Source organism: Myodes glareolus, chromosome 7, assembly GCF_982192425.1.
Source record: "Myodes glareolus chromosome 7, mMyoGla1.1, whole genome shotgun sequence".
Classification (NCBI taxonomy): Eukaryota; Metazoa; Chordata; class Mammalia; order Rodentia; family Cricetidae; genus Myodes; species Myodes glareolus.
In genome coordinates, this window is record NC_142032.1 from 2,646,961 (window position 1) to 2,666,206 (window position 19,246).

Below are 19,246 nucleotides of genomic sequence, written 5' to 3' on the forward strand. Positions count from 1 at the left end.
AAAGCTTGTGAGGCTGAGGACGTTCAGACGCATTTACAGCTGACTGTGCAGTGGTCTGGGGTTTCCTGTCCTTGTTGCTGTTTTATCTTTCTGGCTGGACTTATCTTTGTATTGTCCTGTTTGATACATTAAGAATTCTACTATTTTCAGTATTCAAAACAAAATTTGTGGTCACAAATTCAGAGCAGGAATTATTCTTCAAGAATTGTGATCTGGGGAACTGAATTCTAGGACTTTCGGTGAATGTAATCATTTGAGGCAAACTTCTCAGTTGTGATCTCATCATGTTTTTTCAAATAAGCCAGTCATGGGTGAATGATTACGGGAGCGCTGTACACTTTTCAAAGTTGAGGTAATACACTAGATTAAATTTCCGCTCCCAATTTAATATAGTATATTGAAATCCATACTAGCAGAGAATGTGGGGCTAACATTGTAGGATTAGTGATAAGGCTTATTTACTCAGAAAAAAACCAGGGCTTCCATTAGTCCTCCAAGAAGAAACATTGCTTGAGGGTGGAAGACTGAAACATCACTTCTCAACATACACAGCCGAGCACCTGTGTCTGCCTTTTAAAGTGCAGGGAGAACTTGAAAAGGAAGAACCTAAAATTAGCTCCCAGGACAGGGAATTTTGGGGGAAACCCTGTCAGCTCCCTGGTCTTACTAAAGAAGTTTTCTATCTCTGCTATTTTAAGAGCACAGTTCCTGTTTGAGGGACCAAGAACTGTGTGTCTGTGTGTCTGTCTGTTTCTGTGTGTCTGTCTCTTTGTGTGTGCTTGCATATGTATCTGTGTGTCTGTCTGTGCTTATGTCTATGTGTGTATGTGTCTGTGTCTCTGTGTGTGCATGCATATGTATATATGTGTCTGTCTGTGTCTATGTGTGTGATTGTGTATGTGTGTCTGTCTGTGCCTGTGTCTCTGTATGTGTGCATGCATATGTGTCTATGTGTCTGTCTGTTTGTATCTGTGTGTGTGACTGTGCATGTGTCTGTATGTATGTGTCTATGTCTCTGTATGTGTCCATGCATATGTGTGTGTGTGTGTGTGTGTGTGTGTGTGAGGGAGAGCATGTGAGCGTCTGCTTTTGTGTGTGTCACACTGCTCCATGCTACCACTTGCTAGGATGTAGCTGACTGTGGGTCTGACCTGATTGCTCCTTGCTTACTCATAAATATTTTCACTTCTTTGTCACTAAGTTGACAAGAACAAAGCTTTTGAGAATACAAAAACAAAGACTAATTTGGGGGGTAAAAACAAGAGGTCCTAACTATCACTTTTTATTTTAAAGACTGGTATTTAGAAGTTTTTGGATGTGTGTAATCATTTCTTTGTTGGAAATACGGCTATTTTGAACTCACAACTGAGACCTTTTTCAGAAAAAATTATATATTCAGTTAAAAATTTTGTATCTCTCTATATATATTTTTTGGTTTGTTTTTTTTTTTTTCAAGACAGGGTTTCTTTGTATAGTCCTGGCTGTTCTATAACCTGCTCTGTACACCAGGCTGGCCTCGAACTCACAGAGATTCACCTGCCTCTGCCTTCTAAGTGCTGGGATTAAAAGTATGCACCACCACTGCCCAGCTAAAAATTTTTATACGTTTCTAACAAACCCAAGAGTAGTGGAAATTATCTCCTTGTTGATGGAGATAATTATAAATTTGCAGAAGCAGGAAATTCAACCAAAACGAGTAATATAAAATTAAAAGTCTGTGAAATTCATCTCCAAATATTTGCTAGATGAAAGCAAAAATAACTGTGTGTATATGTGTGATGTATTTGTGCTCATGTGTACATGCATGCACGTGTGTTTTCATGTTCCCCTTCCCTTATGAGTACTGTCTGGGTTTGACCAGATTCATTGGGGCTCTACTGAAACTTTTCACACCCCAGTTTGCCACACACATGTGACCCTCTGGGTTGGTCTGTCCTATGTTTGATGTATGACGGACACACCGTACTAACTGTGTACAAGGATTTTTACCCCTCGCGTCACCCTGTGTCACCTGTAGCTTGTGGTAGGCATTTGTAAGTCATCCCAGGGATTCAGGACACTGGTGTTGATAACCACAGGTGTGTGTCGGTTTCAATCGGATATTTAAAATAATCTGTGACTCTGGAAGAATATCATTATTGAGGGAGGCCACTTGTTCGTTACCCGGCCGCCAAGATTTCAGAAATAATCTCTCAGAAACTATATTATTGAAATCACTACTTGGCCCATTAGCAGATTCCAGAAATAGTCACACAGAAACTATATTATTTAAATCACTGCTTGACCCATTAACTCTAATTTTTTATTGGCTAATATGTACATCTTAATTTAACCCATCCCTATTAATCTGTGTATTGGCCCATGGCTGTTGCTTACCCAGCAAAGTTCCCGGATCTGTCCCTTGGAGCTACGTGGCTTCTCCCTGACTCTGCCTTTTTCCTCCCAGCGTTCAGTTTAGTTCCCCCCTACCCCAGCCCGCCTGCCTACCTCTAGTCCCTGTGCAGGCCCCAAACACTGATTTCTTTATTAATCAGTGGTATTTACAGCCTACCTCTATTCCCTGTGCATTCCCAAGACAGTTTCTTTATTAACCAATGGTATTCACGGCATACAGAGGGAAATCCCACATCATATCACTGGAGGAAGGAGGCTGGGATTTGTATCCTTTTCTGGAAAGAAAAGGACAGAACAGGAAACTTCTGGGGTTCGTCAGGCTTTCTGACTTCCAGAAGAAGGGAAACCGCAGAAAAGACTTCCGTCGGAATGACTGAAGTCGGCTCCCGTGGCCGCAGTCACATCTGACTTCACCATCCACACTGTGGTTGAAATGTTCACTGAGCATTCTCTCCTGCCTTCCATCAAGGCCTTTCTTCCCTTCGCCTGTGATTCTGCACTGGTTTGGGTGCTGTGAAGGTCAAGCAGCATCGCTTTCTAACTGGAAGACACACGACCTCAGATGCTGAACCCCCACTGCAGCAGGTGCCATACCCATCGGCCTGAGATTGCCTTTGAATGAGTAGAAGGAATCTGACCACATTTTTTTGGTAATTCCTAGTGGCTGAGATACATGTCAGTAACAAACACAAATGTGTGAGTTTATAAGTAAATGAAAAGGCTCAGGCTGAGCTGTCTGTGGCTTTCACCACGAGTCTGGGTTTTAATTCTAGGAATAACTACCCAAATTAGCTTCAGGTGAGCCTGTGCTGTGGGTCTCATCACTGTGCGCTTTTACCTTATTAGATGAGCATGCGTGTCAGAACAAGGTGATGTTTTAAAATGCATTTATGAGCTCTAGGCACATGCCTAGCAGCTTCACAAAGTTTGCTGACTGTGAAGCTCGGATGTACTTAGCCAAAGGTTAATTTATACCTCGTGAGTCAGGTCATTTAAAACACACCAGAAAGATCCCCATTAGGAGTAAGCGGTAAAGCAGCTTGGTGTGGACTCTGGGATTCCTGTCAGACCTCGAGCATCTCGTTTAGAGCGGAGGGGACATGGAAGAGATGGCTGCAGGCCTGTGACTCCTGGCAGATTTGACATTAGTTCCTTTGGCTTGTTTTGACCTGTATCAGATAGTCCTTTTTATCCCCTCCTGGAACATGGTATAGCCACATCACACACACCCCACACACATACACACACAGACACACACACATATACACACTCACATACACACTCACACAGACACACACACTCACATCCACACCCACACACGTATACACATACACACTCACACAGACACACATACAGACACACACACTCACATACATACACACTCACATACAAAGACACACATACTCACATATATACACACACACACAGCATATACCCACACATACAGAGGACACAGGTAGCCTGAACACCGGCAGGCTGGCTCTTCCCACCCCCTACCCTGCTCCCTCCCACCTGGACAGCCAAGCCTCCAGTGTCATCACAGCCATGAGCCTGCATTCTGTCCTATTCTTTGATTATGGGGATTCGTGGTTTCCTGCTCTTGACCTCAAGGGCTAGCCTCAACCTCCTTTCCCGTCCAGACCGCTGATGGGTGGGCAGAGCTGCAGGAAGGAACTGTGTGACTGAGATAAAAATCTTAGAGCCAGACAGAACTTCTGAGCATATGCATATTTTATCTAGTTCTATATTAATCATCTCATTATATATCTAATTAATTTTACTGACAAACCATGTCCTTCTAGCTGGGCTGGAACTCACTGTGTGAAGCCGGCCTCCAACTCACAGAGATCCACCCTCCTATCTTTTCCTCTTAAGTGCTGAGATTTAAGGTGCACACCCAGCTCTAAAATGCTTTTTAAATATAAATAAACTTTAAGGTTCATTTAATGGCTCCCAACCCAATTCTTCATAGTCAACGATCACGTTTCCTTGATAGGCCTAACTTTAAAGAACACTCCCTCGCCTTCATTTTCCTCCTTGGATAAGTAGATTAGGGGAAATACGTATTCTAATATGTGTGGTATAATATGGTGTAGTGCATATGATTTCCTGATTTATTTTCTGTCCTGTGTGTTCTAACAACATGAGATTTTACAATGTGAACCCCCAAGTCTTTAAATTTCAGATCACACATACGCTGTATTTATATATAGTGGGGGTGCCTGTCTACAGCTGGGGTGTCTGTGCAGTGACCTTTCGCTGGGTCCTGGCTGGTGGCTGGACTCTGTCAGCAAGCCCTCAGGGTTCTGCCTTTTGAAAAAGTACAGTAAAGAGCGTGTCTACTGCCTTAGCCTTAGCAGAGGAACATGCAGTGCTGGGTGGTCTGTTCCCAGAAGACAACATCAGGACCAGCTCTTTCTGGCCAGTGATGCTGAAAGCAAGCTTCTCCCTTGTTCGTCTACAGACCTGGACCTTCAGTCTGCCAGAGGAAAGAGAACAATCACTAACAAGTTTCCTCTTTATTACCCGGGAGGTTCATGCATACAACAGGCTCCCCCCAGGTGAATTACTCTCACATCCCAGCAAGGCAAAGCTTACTTAATAAAACTGTTTATGAAAACTCCTCAAGTGTGTGGTCCCGTCCCCATGGTGTGTCACTGCTGCCGCCAAGTGACAAGTCAGAAACATCCTCAGACCCTAACAATCAGGGCTTTCATTCTTCCAGTCCCAAACCAGGGACCCCCTGCTATCACTCAGAGAGTCCCGTCCCCTCTCCCAACCCACGATGCACCTCTGGGGTGTCCTTTGGATGCAGGATTCTAATAAAAGGATATTGTAAATCGTTAAGAAAATAGTTCTCTGATGACATCTATCTCGTTTTAGGTTAAGCACAGTCGGGTTTTGTTTCTTCATGTGTTTGGTTAGTCTCTCAGAGTCTTATGCAAAAACCATGGCAGGCCATAGGAGGGAAATTCTCCGTCTTAAACCTCATCAGTCACATCTCCAAACTCTGGTAACACAGGAGCACTTGGGGTTACATGCAAAGACAGTTCTCTTCAGCCACCTCGTTCCTGAACTGGGCTAAGAGCTTTCCAATTGCTGTGACATTTTCAGCCAGGGAAGAGGAGTGCTTGCTACGGTGTAGTGTTTTACAGGCAATTGCTTTATATGATCAATGGAGCAATTCCCTTACCAGAAAGGAACCAAAGCGATCAAGTTAAATCATTAAAGAGAGAAAGAGCAAGTCGGGAGAAAAGGGTTCATCTCATTAGCAGCTACCCGAGCTGCAGGCCCCGCGTAATGCCGCACAGTGCCACTGGCCCTTTAAGACAATGACTGTGCTCCCTCAGCTATTGCCCGCCTCCCTTCCCCAGAGTTGTTGACGGGCAGTCCATTGTGGCCACAGTAGGAGGGACCTGCAGAAAATGTGCCAAAACCAGGCAGGGGCTAGAGGCTTTCAATAAGCCCCACAGCTGGAGAGGAGCCACCGTGCTAAACAGCAGGGCTGGGACCAGGCATGTGATGGGGAAAGGGGTCAACCCGACACCTCCTACAGGCTTTCTAGGCTCAGTGTGGTTCTATTGGACGGCATCTTCTAGCTGGTGTTTCTCTATTTGCTTAATATGCAGAGGTATTTAGCTTAAAAGCAGTAAATGCCTGGCGGCAAGGAGGAGGTTCCCCTCCCTCCCTCTCCACTAAATGTTACTAAGAGCAGCCTAAGTAGTTTCTCCCTTTCTGCCTTAAGCTAAGATTGTTTTCTTTTTGCTTCTGTCTCATGACTCATCCCAGGCATTTCTTTTTCTTTGCCACCACACACCTTTTACTTGACTTTACTCATCATTAATTCAGGGACAAGCATGGCTCCCCTGCCCAGGGTTTGCATAGCACCCACCCACATCCTTTACGTCCTGGGGGCTAGACTCCTGCACCCCCCCACACACACATACAATTATTGCACATGTATCTACCATGTACCCACAACTGTTATCGGGGCTTCCGGAAGCCCAGAAGTAGATGAGGTCTGCTTCCTATTCATGCTGTGTGGGGTCCAGAGGAGGGAGTACATAACTCATTTACTGACAGGTTTGTGAGAGCCATTTTACATCCATGTCCCCTTCTGAGAATAATAAGCAGGGTCGAGGAAGCCAAGAAGGGCTCTGGGGTGCTCTGGTTGCCTCATCCAGCCTGCCTTGTGCTCCATATGAGGACCTGGTGTGGTTCCTGGTTCGGGCAGCGCTCACCCATCCACAGCTCCACATATTCAGGTAACAGTTCCCTGCATTCACGGTACTTCCATTCCCTCGCTTCCCACTTGATACAGTGAGGCATTTTTTCTATCTTACAGATGATAACATCTGAGGCCCAGAACTAAGCACCCAAGGCCAACAACAGAGGGGCTGGGACTGAGTGTCAGGTACCCTGCCCCAGGAGCCAAGCACCCCTGCCGCGCCCCCAAACTGTCAGCCAGCAGGAGTGAGCGACTTAGGAGCCACAAGGACGCAAAGCAGAGTGTTTAGAGTGCAACTCTTTTCTTCCCCTCCTGCAGATGGAGAGTGTTGGTGTGTACGGATTCTGTGGGTGCAAAGGGAAGAGCAAAATGAAGTGCGAGTCAAGTCGAGAAGTAACCACAGCAGGTAGGAAATGAACTCTCCTGTGAGTATTGGACCAGGCACCTGAAAGGGTCGCTCTTCAGGGGAACCAGGCACATTGGGAACGGGTGCATCTACACATAGGCACACACGCCAGCGACATCAGCTTTCACAGAAGGCACAGCTGGACCATGGGAAGGGGTTTGAAAGAGTGTTTCATAGGGACTGTGGATGGCATGTGGAGTGGGGCCTGGCATCTGTTGGCCCCGTGGCTCTCTCTGTCTCCTAGTTCTGCGCCGGTGGCCCCAGGAGATCAGCTGCATGCCCTGCCATATGCGGGCAAGAAGAGCCGGCCTTTCTGGTATTCCAAGCTTGTTTATGCTTTAACACGTCTGTCTGTCTCCTTAGAGGATGGTATTCTTACCCCCTCCTTCCTCATGCCTCCCTCCAATTCCGGAGAAAACAAGTGGGCTATTCATGCAAAAAGAGAAAAAAGGGTGAGCCCGGAGGGGGAGATGCCACCGACAAACTCCACTGAAAGCCACTGGCTGTTCATTTACATTCACACTTTTTAAAAATGTTAACTAATGATGTTAAATGGTCCGCCAAAGGTCCGGGCAGGTCAGCTGTAGAGTGTCATTTCTGCCTAATTAGGGCTCTTGTGTCTGCCCCAGGCCTTCCAGTGGAACTGGTGACAAGCAGGAGCTGACAGCTTCAATTGCTGCCAGTAGGAAGGTTGGGCCGGTCATGTTTTCCAACTCAGCCAGGTGTTGGCTGAATGGGGGAGGGGCCTGGCGAGATCTGAGCCAGCTCCTAGGATCCTTTTTCTTTCACTCTGCCCTCCCAAGTCCTTCCCCTTTGCCTGTCTTGTCTTGTGTCAAGGTCAAGAATGGGCTTTGCCAAATCAACCATTTGGATTATCTCTGGGAGGTCGTTAGCTGTCCCTGCCCAGACTTTTTAAGTGGTCCCAGACCCAGATGCTGGGTTTTCTCCCCCTCCCGAAAACTCGGGGAAAAGGATAAGAAGAATAACTTGCGGCTTAGCAAACAACAGTGAGAAGAAAACAAAACCAGAGGTTTATCCCAGAAAACCCCGCGTGGTCATCCAAGGGTTAAAAATCACCACCAATAAAACTGCTCCAGCACCGTGGAAAAGACAGGTGGGAATTTTTCCTGGGTTCAGGGCACTGGATTGTTCCTGCTACACAGTAGGTGTCTGCTCAGTTATTTCTCGGTTTGAGGCACAAAGTTGAGAAGGTTTAGAAGCTGCTATTTATTTTTTCTGTGCTTGCCAGCACTGTTCCCGGCATAATTTCCAAATTTCCCGGTTGCTCCTAAAGTAAACACAAACTCGTAGGCTGATACTATAACCTTGGTGTTTTGTTTTGCTTTGCTTTCATAGCAAAACAAGCTACACGACCTTGGTGCTGGGTACCCCTGACTGCAGCCGCCCACAGAGATGATCCTTCAGCAGTAGCAGGGCGCCTGGGTCCTGCCTCTGAGTCTGCGCTGTCCTCCCTGGCTGGGTGTGAATTAAACACAGAAACACGTGAGAACACATGAGCTCACGTGCACAAACCGTGCATTATTGGGTCTGTGGCATGACAGCAGGATAACACATGGGCACTTGGGGACAGTGCCGTGTTATGGGGGAAACTGATCTGGAAAAATCAGTGCTTAATGAAAACCCAAGACAAAATCCAGAGGTCTGAAGAGGTAAGGAGTGTCTGAGGGGTGGTGTCTGCGACTCTAGGGCTTCAGCTTCCATTGCTTGCCCTCCCCTTCCTAGCTGTGACTTCTGTTTTCTCTCATTCTGAATAGTGAGAATCGAGGCCTGAAAAATAGATTATCTATGCCTGATGGTTTTTGTCAGAGGAGGGTTACAAAGGCTAAACAGGATGGCACACGGAGCACATCTAGGCCAACACTCAGCACGGAGGACCGGGTGCTCAATACCAGCGACAGAATTCTCTCCCTGCCTCCCCAACTCCTCCATGACTGGAGATTATGTGTCCTTCTATGGCAGTGAGCTGTTGTCTCTAGTCAATGAACCTGCTCAGTGGAGACAGAGACTGGATACTCTCTGAGCCATGCCTCTTTGGAGCCTGGCACAGGAGGTACTCAGGGTGCACTTGAGTAAAGAGAACCAACAGGAAGGCCTGTGGGTCTTGTCTTAGGCTGGTTCCTCCTCACCCCCATCACGCCACAGTGAATCTCTTTCTCCTCCTTTCCAGTTCCTGGTGCTGTTATTTATCTCCTAGTGCTTTTTGCCCAGGATGTGTGACATCAGCTCCCGAGAACAGTTCTGAGCCCCTTCTGGGCTCTGCCTTCCCCACCCATCTCCGTTTCGGAGAGTCTTGACCTTCGAAGCTGCCATTGCAGTAGGCTCCTCGGAGGGCAAGCCATTGCTGTGTAGTCTTGTGAGTGCAGAAAACCGTGGCCACTTCAGAGTCTCCTTGTGGTTAGGAGGATAGGTGTTTAAAAATCATTGGGGAGGGATTAGTGGTAAAGAAAACCTAAGTCAGATTGGCTGATTAGTTACAAAGACTAAAACAAACAAGACACCTTTGGTAATGCAGGGTGAGGATCATTGATGGCAACAGTGGAATCTGCAGGAGCTGGTCACCACCACGATGACCCTGGAAAGGGAAAGTCGTGTCCAGTTAATTTTGCGTGACCTCTCTGAAAGACGGCTCCGATATGTGGTATTGTGTCGTTGAGTTCTTGAGCATCTTCTCCAGATCTGACCCTAGTTCTTCTTTGGCCTAGAACTCTTACTCTGGGTATGTGGTTCTCTGTACCTGATGGGATATTTCACACATGCACACACACCCGGGCCTTTGAACAAACTGGTTCCCAGTTGGACGGCTTGCCCTTCCTCTCCTTGGTCTTCTCACAGGCACCCGTTCCTAGAAAGATTCAGCTCCACACAGCATCCACAGAGCTCCCGCAGGGCCCCTCAAGCTCGACGGGCCTTCCATCTTTTGTGCCCACTCCAATTTCATGTTCTTCTCAATAATGAGAATTAATAATGAGCCATGGGAATGACAGCTCACTTTACTGAGTGCCTTCTGGGGACCCAGAAGCATAAGGGCTTTCAGTGTTACGTCATGGAAGCTTGGCACCCTGAGAAGAAGGTACTGCTGTAGATAGTCAACTTAATAACAAGGGTTCTGCAGCTCAAGATGCATGCTGGGTATCACATGGTTTCCAAGCAGTGCCGTTGAGACCTGAGCCCATCTAGCACGGGTCAAGTTCGTCTTGACTGCTCTAAGTTTAGATGTCCTCTTGTTAATACCCACCATACTGACTGACAGGGGCATTTGGGTTTTCAGTTTGTGTCCTCTCGGAATGGTGAGTTCCTCTGAACTGGTGACACTCATTTAACCGTGTGTTCTTGTGCCAAGCCAAGGACCGAAATACAGCAAAGACTCTTCCTGTTGGTTGACTTTAATAAAGCTGAATTATGCTAAGTGTTTATGCATATGCATGTGTATATTCTTTCTTCTTGCCTGTTTGTGTTTATGTCTGTGTTTAATATATGTATGTATACACTTACATGCATATTTCATATATATGCACACATTCATGTTATATATGCCAGTATGTACACATACATGCATATGTATGTCAACATGCCATGCACCTCTAGCTGGAGTGGAAGAGGGGACCCATTGCAGTCTGGAAGCATATAAACATGGTATGTGGTCTCATTGACTTTGAATTCTGCATTTAGCTCGCTGCCCTGAGGATTGAATGGTACCACCTGCATCTTGGTTCGTGCATTCTTTGAGACATGGCAACAAACTCTCCCTTGTGTGCCCAGGTGATTTTGCCATGTTTCGATGAGAAGGCCCACTAGATGGGGGACGGCTCAGGGAGCATGTCATTCCCCACTTTCCTCTCCACGTCATTCGAGGTGGAGAGAAGACAAACCCAACTCTTCCAGCATTTTCCATCCTCCTTTGAGCCCTTGAACTGTTGATTAATGGTGAGTCAAGTTGTACCCTTCAGTGGGAGGCCGCTGTCCCCTGGGAATTGAAGAATTCAACTGAAGGACCGCCCAGATCAGATTTGGCCCTGGGCATGTCTGTTGGGGGTTATCTTGATTGTTCTCTGATAATAGGACTGCTCATGGCACTGGGTGGCACCAACCCCTGGACAGTCAGTGCTGGGCTATCTTAGGAAGCTTATCAAGTGTGAATTTGGTTGATCCAGCAAGCAGCCTTCCTCCATGGTTTGGGCCTCGAGTGCCTGCTTGGGTTTCTGCCCTCAATCTTCTCAGTGAGGGACTGTGACCCATAAGCGGTACTAAGAAATAAGATAAGAAGAATCTTATCTTTCCCCAAGTTCCTTTTGGTCAGGGTGTTTCATCACAACAGCAAAGATGAAAACAGGGGTGCTGTATGGGAAGGGCCAGGCTAATGATGACCCAGGGCGAAGGACCACCTTAGCCCAAACCAATGCTTCGCTAGCAAGACAACAGTGGCCTGGGAGAGTTGGTGACAGCCAGTTTCATGGCAACAGACCCTTCATTTCTCTTCTTTCGTCTCTTGCCTCATGATACCTCTGGGGTAGGGACCACCAGTGTGTGCCATCCACCCACAGTGCTTCACTACCCACCATGCTATGCTGCACCGTGTCCAACTTGCTGCCCCTCCTGTGCGTCTCTCTGAGAGACAGAACTCCAGCAGGGTGTGGCGATCTGATGAAAACATAAAAACACTGGTTCCCCCCCACCCCCTGCATTGTCGTCAGACTGCAGAGCTGAGTTAACTGTGCTTCCATCACAATGGCATATCTTTCTGTGATGTTTGGTATTTGGGTTTGTCAATACTTGCAAATATTTAGAAACCAGAATTCTTGCTTACACATAAAAATGGCTTTCCTAACATCCTTGCTGCAGGAATGGCTCGGATGTGTAGCTGTCATACAAGGCTGCGGGAATGACTCGGATGTGTAGCTGTCATACAAGGCTCTGCATATGATTTATTTGGATTGTGCTGTTTTCATCTTGAACTTCTCCTCAACCCCCACACACAGTTTTTGAACTCGGGGCCTTATGCATGCTGGGACACTCATTCTGCCACTGAGCTGATCTCAGTCTTCGTCCCATGGAATTCTTAACGCCTTGCATGCGGAGCCCCACATTTTCATTGTGGACTGGCGCTCCTTGTGCCTCCTGGATTGCAATGCAGTCCACGGAAACTTTAACATGAATACATCTGTCTCGTCCAACCCATGCAGCACAAGGTACTGGGTACTCAGTGAAATGGTTCAGTGGGTGAAAGTACTTGCCATCCAGCCCAATAGGGGCCTATGTGGCTTCTCCTGTCAGTCCTGGAAGATGCTGAGATATCTTGGAAGTAAGTTGAGTTCTTCAAGGATCTGTTTGGTTGAGGGACTAAGTAATCTCTCTGACAAAAATTCTGAGGTGGTTCAGAGAGAGGGGTAACCTCGAGGGCAGTTGACCCTTTGAATCCTCTGATTCCATCTTTATGGATTTAACCAAGTATGTGTGGAGACTAAATGTATGTATCCCCAACATGTACAGACTCACTATTCTTGTCATTGTCCCTAAACACAGTGGTGTGGGAGCCATCCCAGTACATCAGTGTTGTATTCGATTCTATACATAATCTAGAGGTGACTTGAGATATTCAAACTGGCGGGTTCTATTCAAGGACTATTCCATCTTATATCAGAGACTTGAACGTCTATAAATGTTGGTACCTGGGGGGTTCCTGGAACGAATTTTCCTAGATACTGAGAGAGATCTGCTCTCCCTTTGCCTAAAAGTCAGTGGGATCCAAGTGCACAGTCCACAAAAAGCATGCTTCTTCTCCCCACCTGGCGACAGCAGTGGTGAATTCGGCATTGGCAGTGTCGGTGACCCTTGTGTGGTGGCTATGGTACCGGCACTCACAGCACCTGTGCCAACAGCAGAGGTGGCTCTGTCACCTTCAGACCTGACTCAGTGGCAGAGCAGTAGCGTCCGGTGTGTGAGACCAGCGCAGTCTCTGCCAGCAGTAGGAGGAGACCATGGGTGTCTGCATGGAGAGAGGGGCTTTAGGCTCCCCCTTGAGGAAGACGTCGCCAAGGACTGTGAGAAGTAGGAGCCAGCGTTAGTGACCCCTGAAGATCCGATGACAAACCCAGAGAGTTTCTAAGACGCCAGCCATCCAGCTGGCCAGCAGACATGTCGTGACTTAGCTTTCCCTAGGGTGGTGTCTGAGCACACAGTCTCATTCAGTGCAGCGTTCTGCATACGTCTGTGGGAGCCCCACCAGGTTCTGGAGTCAGGTGGTTGAAACTGAAGCCTGGTTCTGCCATCACTACTCTCTGACCTAAGGATGTTACTTGGTTTCCTCAACCCCCAGTACCTGTCTCTGTCCTGAGAAAATCTACCTTATTGGGTTTTAGGTGACTCAGATGCCTGTAAGGTATTTGGCATAGGGTCTGCCACAAGTTACACATCTAGTTAATTAACGTGAGTTATGATCAGAGAGTCACATAATCTCCAACTAATTAAAGCATTGTTTGCGTGTGAAATGAAGCCCAGAAGGTAACACCGTGTTAGCCATGTTATCATTTGGTAGCAAGATTACGGGTGTTTTGATCAGACTGCACCCCTACAGACATACATACATACTTATATCCTTATATAATAAAAGATGTGAGCTTTTAAAGCAGAAGGTGAAGCCATCCCATCTGACCATCTCTGGTGCTTCACTCAGCTCTGTGGGCGACCCCCAAGTTCTGTCTCTTGAGCACTTATAGAACAGAAGGGAGTAACTGTGCCTGGGACAGCCCATTTGGGACACCTGCCGAAGACTCTTCCATGGACTGTCAGCTTGAAGTTTTCACCTTTGTGTTTCATTCACAAACACATACTAAGCACCTTCTGTAGGGCAGACACGACAGTCCGGAGGAGACAGTGGTGGAGGACACGAGTCACTGGGTTTCTTAAATGGAGCTGAGGTCCTCAGACCATCATCTGATACTTTGAAATGGTCACTGCAGATGTCAGGAGTAGCTTGAACTACAGACGCTGTGTTGTGTTGAGTGCTTAGCACACTCGGTACCTTGTTCTGTATCTCTGAATCTCTCTCTCTCTCTCTCTCTCTCTCTCTCTCTCTCTCTCTCACACACACACACACACACACACACACACACACGCATGTGTGCACTTGGGTGTCATTATGTATCCTGACTGGACTATAACTAGATAAATAGACCAGACTGTCCTTGAATTCATAGAGAGCTGCTTGGAATGAATGAAAATATCACTACACTCAACTAAGAAACAAACACGCAATCAAAAAAACAAAGCAAAACAAAGCAAAAAACCCCCAAAACTCTTAAAGCATAACTGTTCAAGCTTTGGGCTTCCCTAGGCTACACATTAAATATAAGAATGCCCAACCCATGGTCAGTGGTTGCCAGATCACACATAGGTGTATTTTGCATGTATTTATAGCATGACACCATCTACAGAGTTTTATATCTAAGAACCACACAATCAGTCTACTGAAATCCTTGCAAAAACTATCCCTCCATGTTCCAAGTAAGTTTGTGTTAGGTCACATTCATAGCTATCCTGGAGGCACGCGACTCTAGGAGTCCTGTGTTGGGCAGCTCTGCAAACTCCAAAGAATGGGGAAAGAAGTCATAAGCCACTGGCAATGAAAATTCCAGTACTGGATCCCTAGTGGGGAAATGGCTATAGGGTTTCTCCTTTGGTTCATTGAAAAGAAAATTAGTGAGAAGCAACTCTGCTTTGGTGAAAAGGAAGAGGAGACTGCCTGTGGAGTAGAGTCTAGGTAATAATCCAGATTATTTGAGCAAACACGGTGCATGTGGAGAAAGGAAAAGACATCATGGCTGACTTCAATTCTGCTTTAGTTATGTAACTGGATGATTTCAGCCTTGCTGATCAGTTTGTAAGCTGTTTCAGCACAGCTTGGGGATCAGTTCCCCCCATCAGAGAAAACAGGATCCATCCCAACGTAGCATCGAGTAGGTGTGTACTTTGGAATGCCCCTCCCCAGCATACACACACAACATGGAAAGGGTTGTCTTGAACTGTGGCTCCCCATGGTGGCTTGGATGAGAATGACTCCCATAGGCTCATACATTTGAATGCTTGGTCCCCAGTTGGTGGAACTGTTTGGAAAGGATTAGGAGGTGTGGCCTTATTGGAGGAGGTCCATCACTCACTGGTTGCCACCTTCGAGGTTTCTAAAGACACATGTCGTTCCTAGTGTGCTCTCTGCCTCCTCCCTGTGGTCTGAGATGCGAGCTCAGCCATTCCGGCTGCCACGCCTTTGCTCTGCCATCGTGGGCTCTAAACTCTCAGGAACTGTAAGACCATTTAAATACCCTCTTTTTTTAAGTGGCCTTCATTGTGCTGGTCAACCATAGCAACAGGAAAGTAACAAAGACATCCTCCAGACTGTATTAAGGATTCCAAGCAGCAGTGAGCTTCATAGTTCCTCATCATTAAAAACATGTATCATTCCAAAACAGGAAGGAACAGTCTCCTGCCCAACCCCCAGACTGGGGCAGCTCAGACCCCTTCACACAAGCAAGATGGTGGTTTTCAGTGGCTGCACGTTATGCCAGCCTAGGTTCAGGAGTTCAGCGTATGAGCGTCTTCATTACTCGTTCCTTGAAATGATTCAGGTGCTGTGAAGTCGGGCAGCCACAGGTGCTCTTGAAAAGCCCAGGTCTTGAGCACATTGATTAAACTATATCTGTAGCATCATCAGCGGCACTTGGCCAACATTAATTGTTTTGCGTGGGGGCTGCAGAAACTCACCGGGCACCCCCTGCCTCTGGAAATGGCAAGTGCTCAGCGAGAGCAAAGACTGAGGGGATTTGTAGCTATCCTGTGGCAGGGGCCTGGATGATGGCCAGTGTTACAGGAAAAGTTCAGGATTTGGTGGGAGGGGCCACAGAGATGGTTCAAGCAGGGGAGACCAGGGACTGGGACTCATGTTGGGAAGTCTGAAACTTCCTCAGTATCTGAAGCCTCCACATCCTCGTGCATAGAACAGGGAAGTAGTATCTCCCCCTGTATTATGAGTCCGTGTCACAGAAAGCAGCTTAAGGAAGAAGGGTTTACATTATCAAACCGTCTAAGAGCAGTCCACAGAGATGGGGAAGGAAGGCAGAGTTCATGGTGGCAGGGGCATGCAGCTGGACGCTTCCCATCCAAGAAGAGCAGGAAGCAGAGAACTGATCTCATTGGCTCTTCTTCCCCTCTTTTCTGTGTGATCAGAGATCCCACATCATGGGATGATGAACCCAAATTCAAATGAGTCTTCCCACCTCAGCCAAACCTCTCAGAAACACCCACGACTTCAAATTCAGTCAACTTGACAGTGAACTTAGGCATCACGCCACCTGAGGACATCTTCAGGAGGGTGGACTTAGACTCCAGAGCTGCAGAGGTCAGCACAGTGTTGACCTCCCTGTATCCCTCTGGGGGTGCGTATGCATCGCACAGATACGCTGTTTAGGGGCACAACCCTTCCAGCTGCGGCTTTCAGGTCTTGAGCCCCACGAACAGCCCATGCCAAGCAGCCAGCAGCGTACAGTTGAAAGGAGAATTTGTAACTGACAGGTTAGGCGGGAGTAGGAATATTCCAAAGGACAGTGGGGAGGCTCGATCCACCGTACTATCTTGGACAATCCACATAACATGCTAAAGAGGGCACCAATCACCCGGTTCTCTCCCACAATTCTGTGTATTTAGTCTTGTATATTGGACTTATGGCAGAGGAAATCTACTGAACTGGACTAGGTTTACCTTATTCTGAGTTGACGTAGCTGCTGCTGAGTGACTGAAAAGAAATGATGCCAATCAAAAACTCATCAGGCAGGCATGGTGTCCCATGCGTGTAATCGCAGTACTCAGAAGGCTGGAGCAAGCGGGTGGAAATATTGAGGCCAGCCTGGGTTGCACACTGAACTGCGTGGTGAGACTCTATTGTACATGGAGTTTTCCTGTGCTGACCACCTGCTCCCAAATTACCGGCAGCTGCTTCCCAAACAATTGACTCAGATTCTTAATATAAATTGCAGATGCCCGACTAATAGCTCAGGCTTGTTACTCACTACCTCTTACAACCTAACCCCTTTCTGTTACTCTGTGTGCTGCCCCGAGGCTCGTGGCTTTTACTTCTGTCTCATTGTGTGTCTAGCTCGGTCTCCGTCTGGCTGGCGACTTCTCTGACTCTGCCCTTCCTCATCCCATCATTCTCAGTTTGGCTTTCCCGCCTAACTTCATCCTGTTCAGCTGTTGTCCAGTCAGCTTGTTTATTAAACCAACCAAAGAGACACATTCACACAGTGTTCAGAAGGATTATTCCACAGCATTCTGTCTCCAACAGACATAACCGCCCAACACAAAACCACAGCCTCCTGGGTATGAGTAAACTTAGAGTCGTGGCCTTAGATTCACCTGCTGACTCCAGGAGCGGAGGAGATGGAGAACTCCTGCTGTGGAAACAAGAGGGCTTGAGTTTAGGTCCCGAGGACCTGGGGCAGGGAGCTGGGGGAGGGCAGGAAACAGGCATGACTGTGTGCACCAGTGATGTTGGGGATTGACTGCCATCCTAACCTGGTGAAAATTACCTACTTCAGGCTAATAAGGTGGAGATTGACAGATGACAACACTTGATGTCTTCTAGAACTTGCATACGTACACCTGCACAAACGTATATATACCACACACACACTCACACATGTGCATGCATGTGCCTACAAATTGACTATATAAATCAGCTACATAGCTCCAGAATGGGGGGCATGTACAAAGGGGCTTCTAAGGTTTGTCCGAGTTTACTGAGAAGGTAGGACAAAGCATTGTGGGTTTCCCCCATCTGATGGGGTTTTAGGAAATCATGTCTTGGCTCTTGTTACGTGGTTACTTCCCTCCTTTCAAGTCTATTCTCCATAACAAATTTACACTCCGTCGCCTTCTCAGCAGAGGAGATGGGAGTTACTGGATTTTAACAAGAAGGTGTTGGCAAAAGATGCAGAACCAGTTTTGTGGTGGTCCTCAGTGTGTCCTTATGCAGTAGTGTCTGAGAAGGTCCCTGCAGTGTCCTTCCCATCTGTCTCTAAGCTGTCTGCTCGGACTCTTCCCTAGGACACAGCTAGGTCCTAGGCCCTGGTGTGCATTGGAGGTGTGGCCAGCAGAGAGACTCCAGATCATTTGCCGGAGTTTGCTGCGAAGCCAAGTGGAAAAACACGGCCGTGGTTTTTAGTTGGGATGAAAGCAAGTGCTTTTGCCTAGTTTGTGTCATGGTGTAAAGGGAAAGGTGAGGGGTCAACAGTAGGTCCCTGGAAAGATTCTCCTTCTGTTTTTCAGAACCTCACGACAATTCTTGCAGTCTTTTCTGACTTTCTGCATGTTCTTTTCCCTCTGTGCGAATATTTTCTATTGACATGTGCACACATCCACTGATCCTCTCGTCTGCTGTGTATGACCTGCACTGAAACCCTCATTGGGCAGCTTTGTTTTACTTAATGTTTTCAATCCTAGGCACCAAGACCTTTACCCAAAACCCAACCCCACTGTGCGTCCTCTCGTTCCCAGGCCAGCACCTGCCATCCTGTAGTGCCAAGTGAACCGCCACCTGCTCCAGGAAGCTCTTCGCACCGTTCCATCCCAGGGTCTCTTTTCCAGTTCCTCTCCGTCTTGTCCCCATGTTTCTTTCCTTGGTGTCACGAATGCCATCCTGTCATCGTTTTCTTTGTGCCCTTGCTTGTTGGAAGTGAACCCACGAGGACAAGCCCACTATCCTGCTTGTCTTTTTCGTTGGTTTTGTTTAATTCCCACCACCCCGTCACAGTCTTGTTGAGTGCCTACATAAGTGACCTTGACCTCATGACCACTGGTCTCGGATTTCTAGTCTGTTAAGCGGAGAAGAGGCACACGTAGCAGAGCTTTGGTCACTGCAAGGACGCCCAAGCTTGACTGAGTGGGCATCAGAGTCACCGAGAGGACTTGCTTGTCCAGACCGGTGACCCCACTACAAAGTTTCTGCCAGTTATTTGGAGAGAGGCACAAAGTTTGTATTTCTAACGTGTTTCTGGGCCATTTTGCTGCTTCTGTCCTGGGGGCCTTCTTTGAGTACCATCTACACAGGCCTCTTTCGACAGGTTTGGAGTCCAGTCCCAAGGGAGACAAGAAGAAACACCTGCAATGCCAGACCGTGGGGTGGGGTAGGGTGGGGTGGGATGGGGTGGGGT

The 19,246-nt window shown here is 47.4% G+C and overlaps 1 protein-coding gene across 1 annotated transcript in view; it reads left to right on the forward strand.

Annotated features, from left to right (window-relative positions):
* Nucleotides 1-19,246, forward strand: part of Hspa12a (heat shock protein family A (Hsp70) member 12A) — a 156,215-nt gene that overhangs the window by 8,417 nt on the left and 128,552 nt on the right. Inside the window, exon 2 of the mRNA XM_087907728.1 lies at nt 6,941-7,028. Coding sequence (XP_087763854.1) covers nt 6,941-7,028 — 88 coding nt within the window. The remainder of the gene's footprint in view (nt 1-6,940; nt 7,029-19,246) is intronic.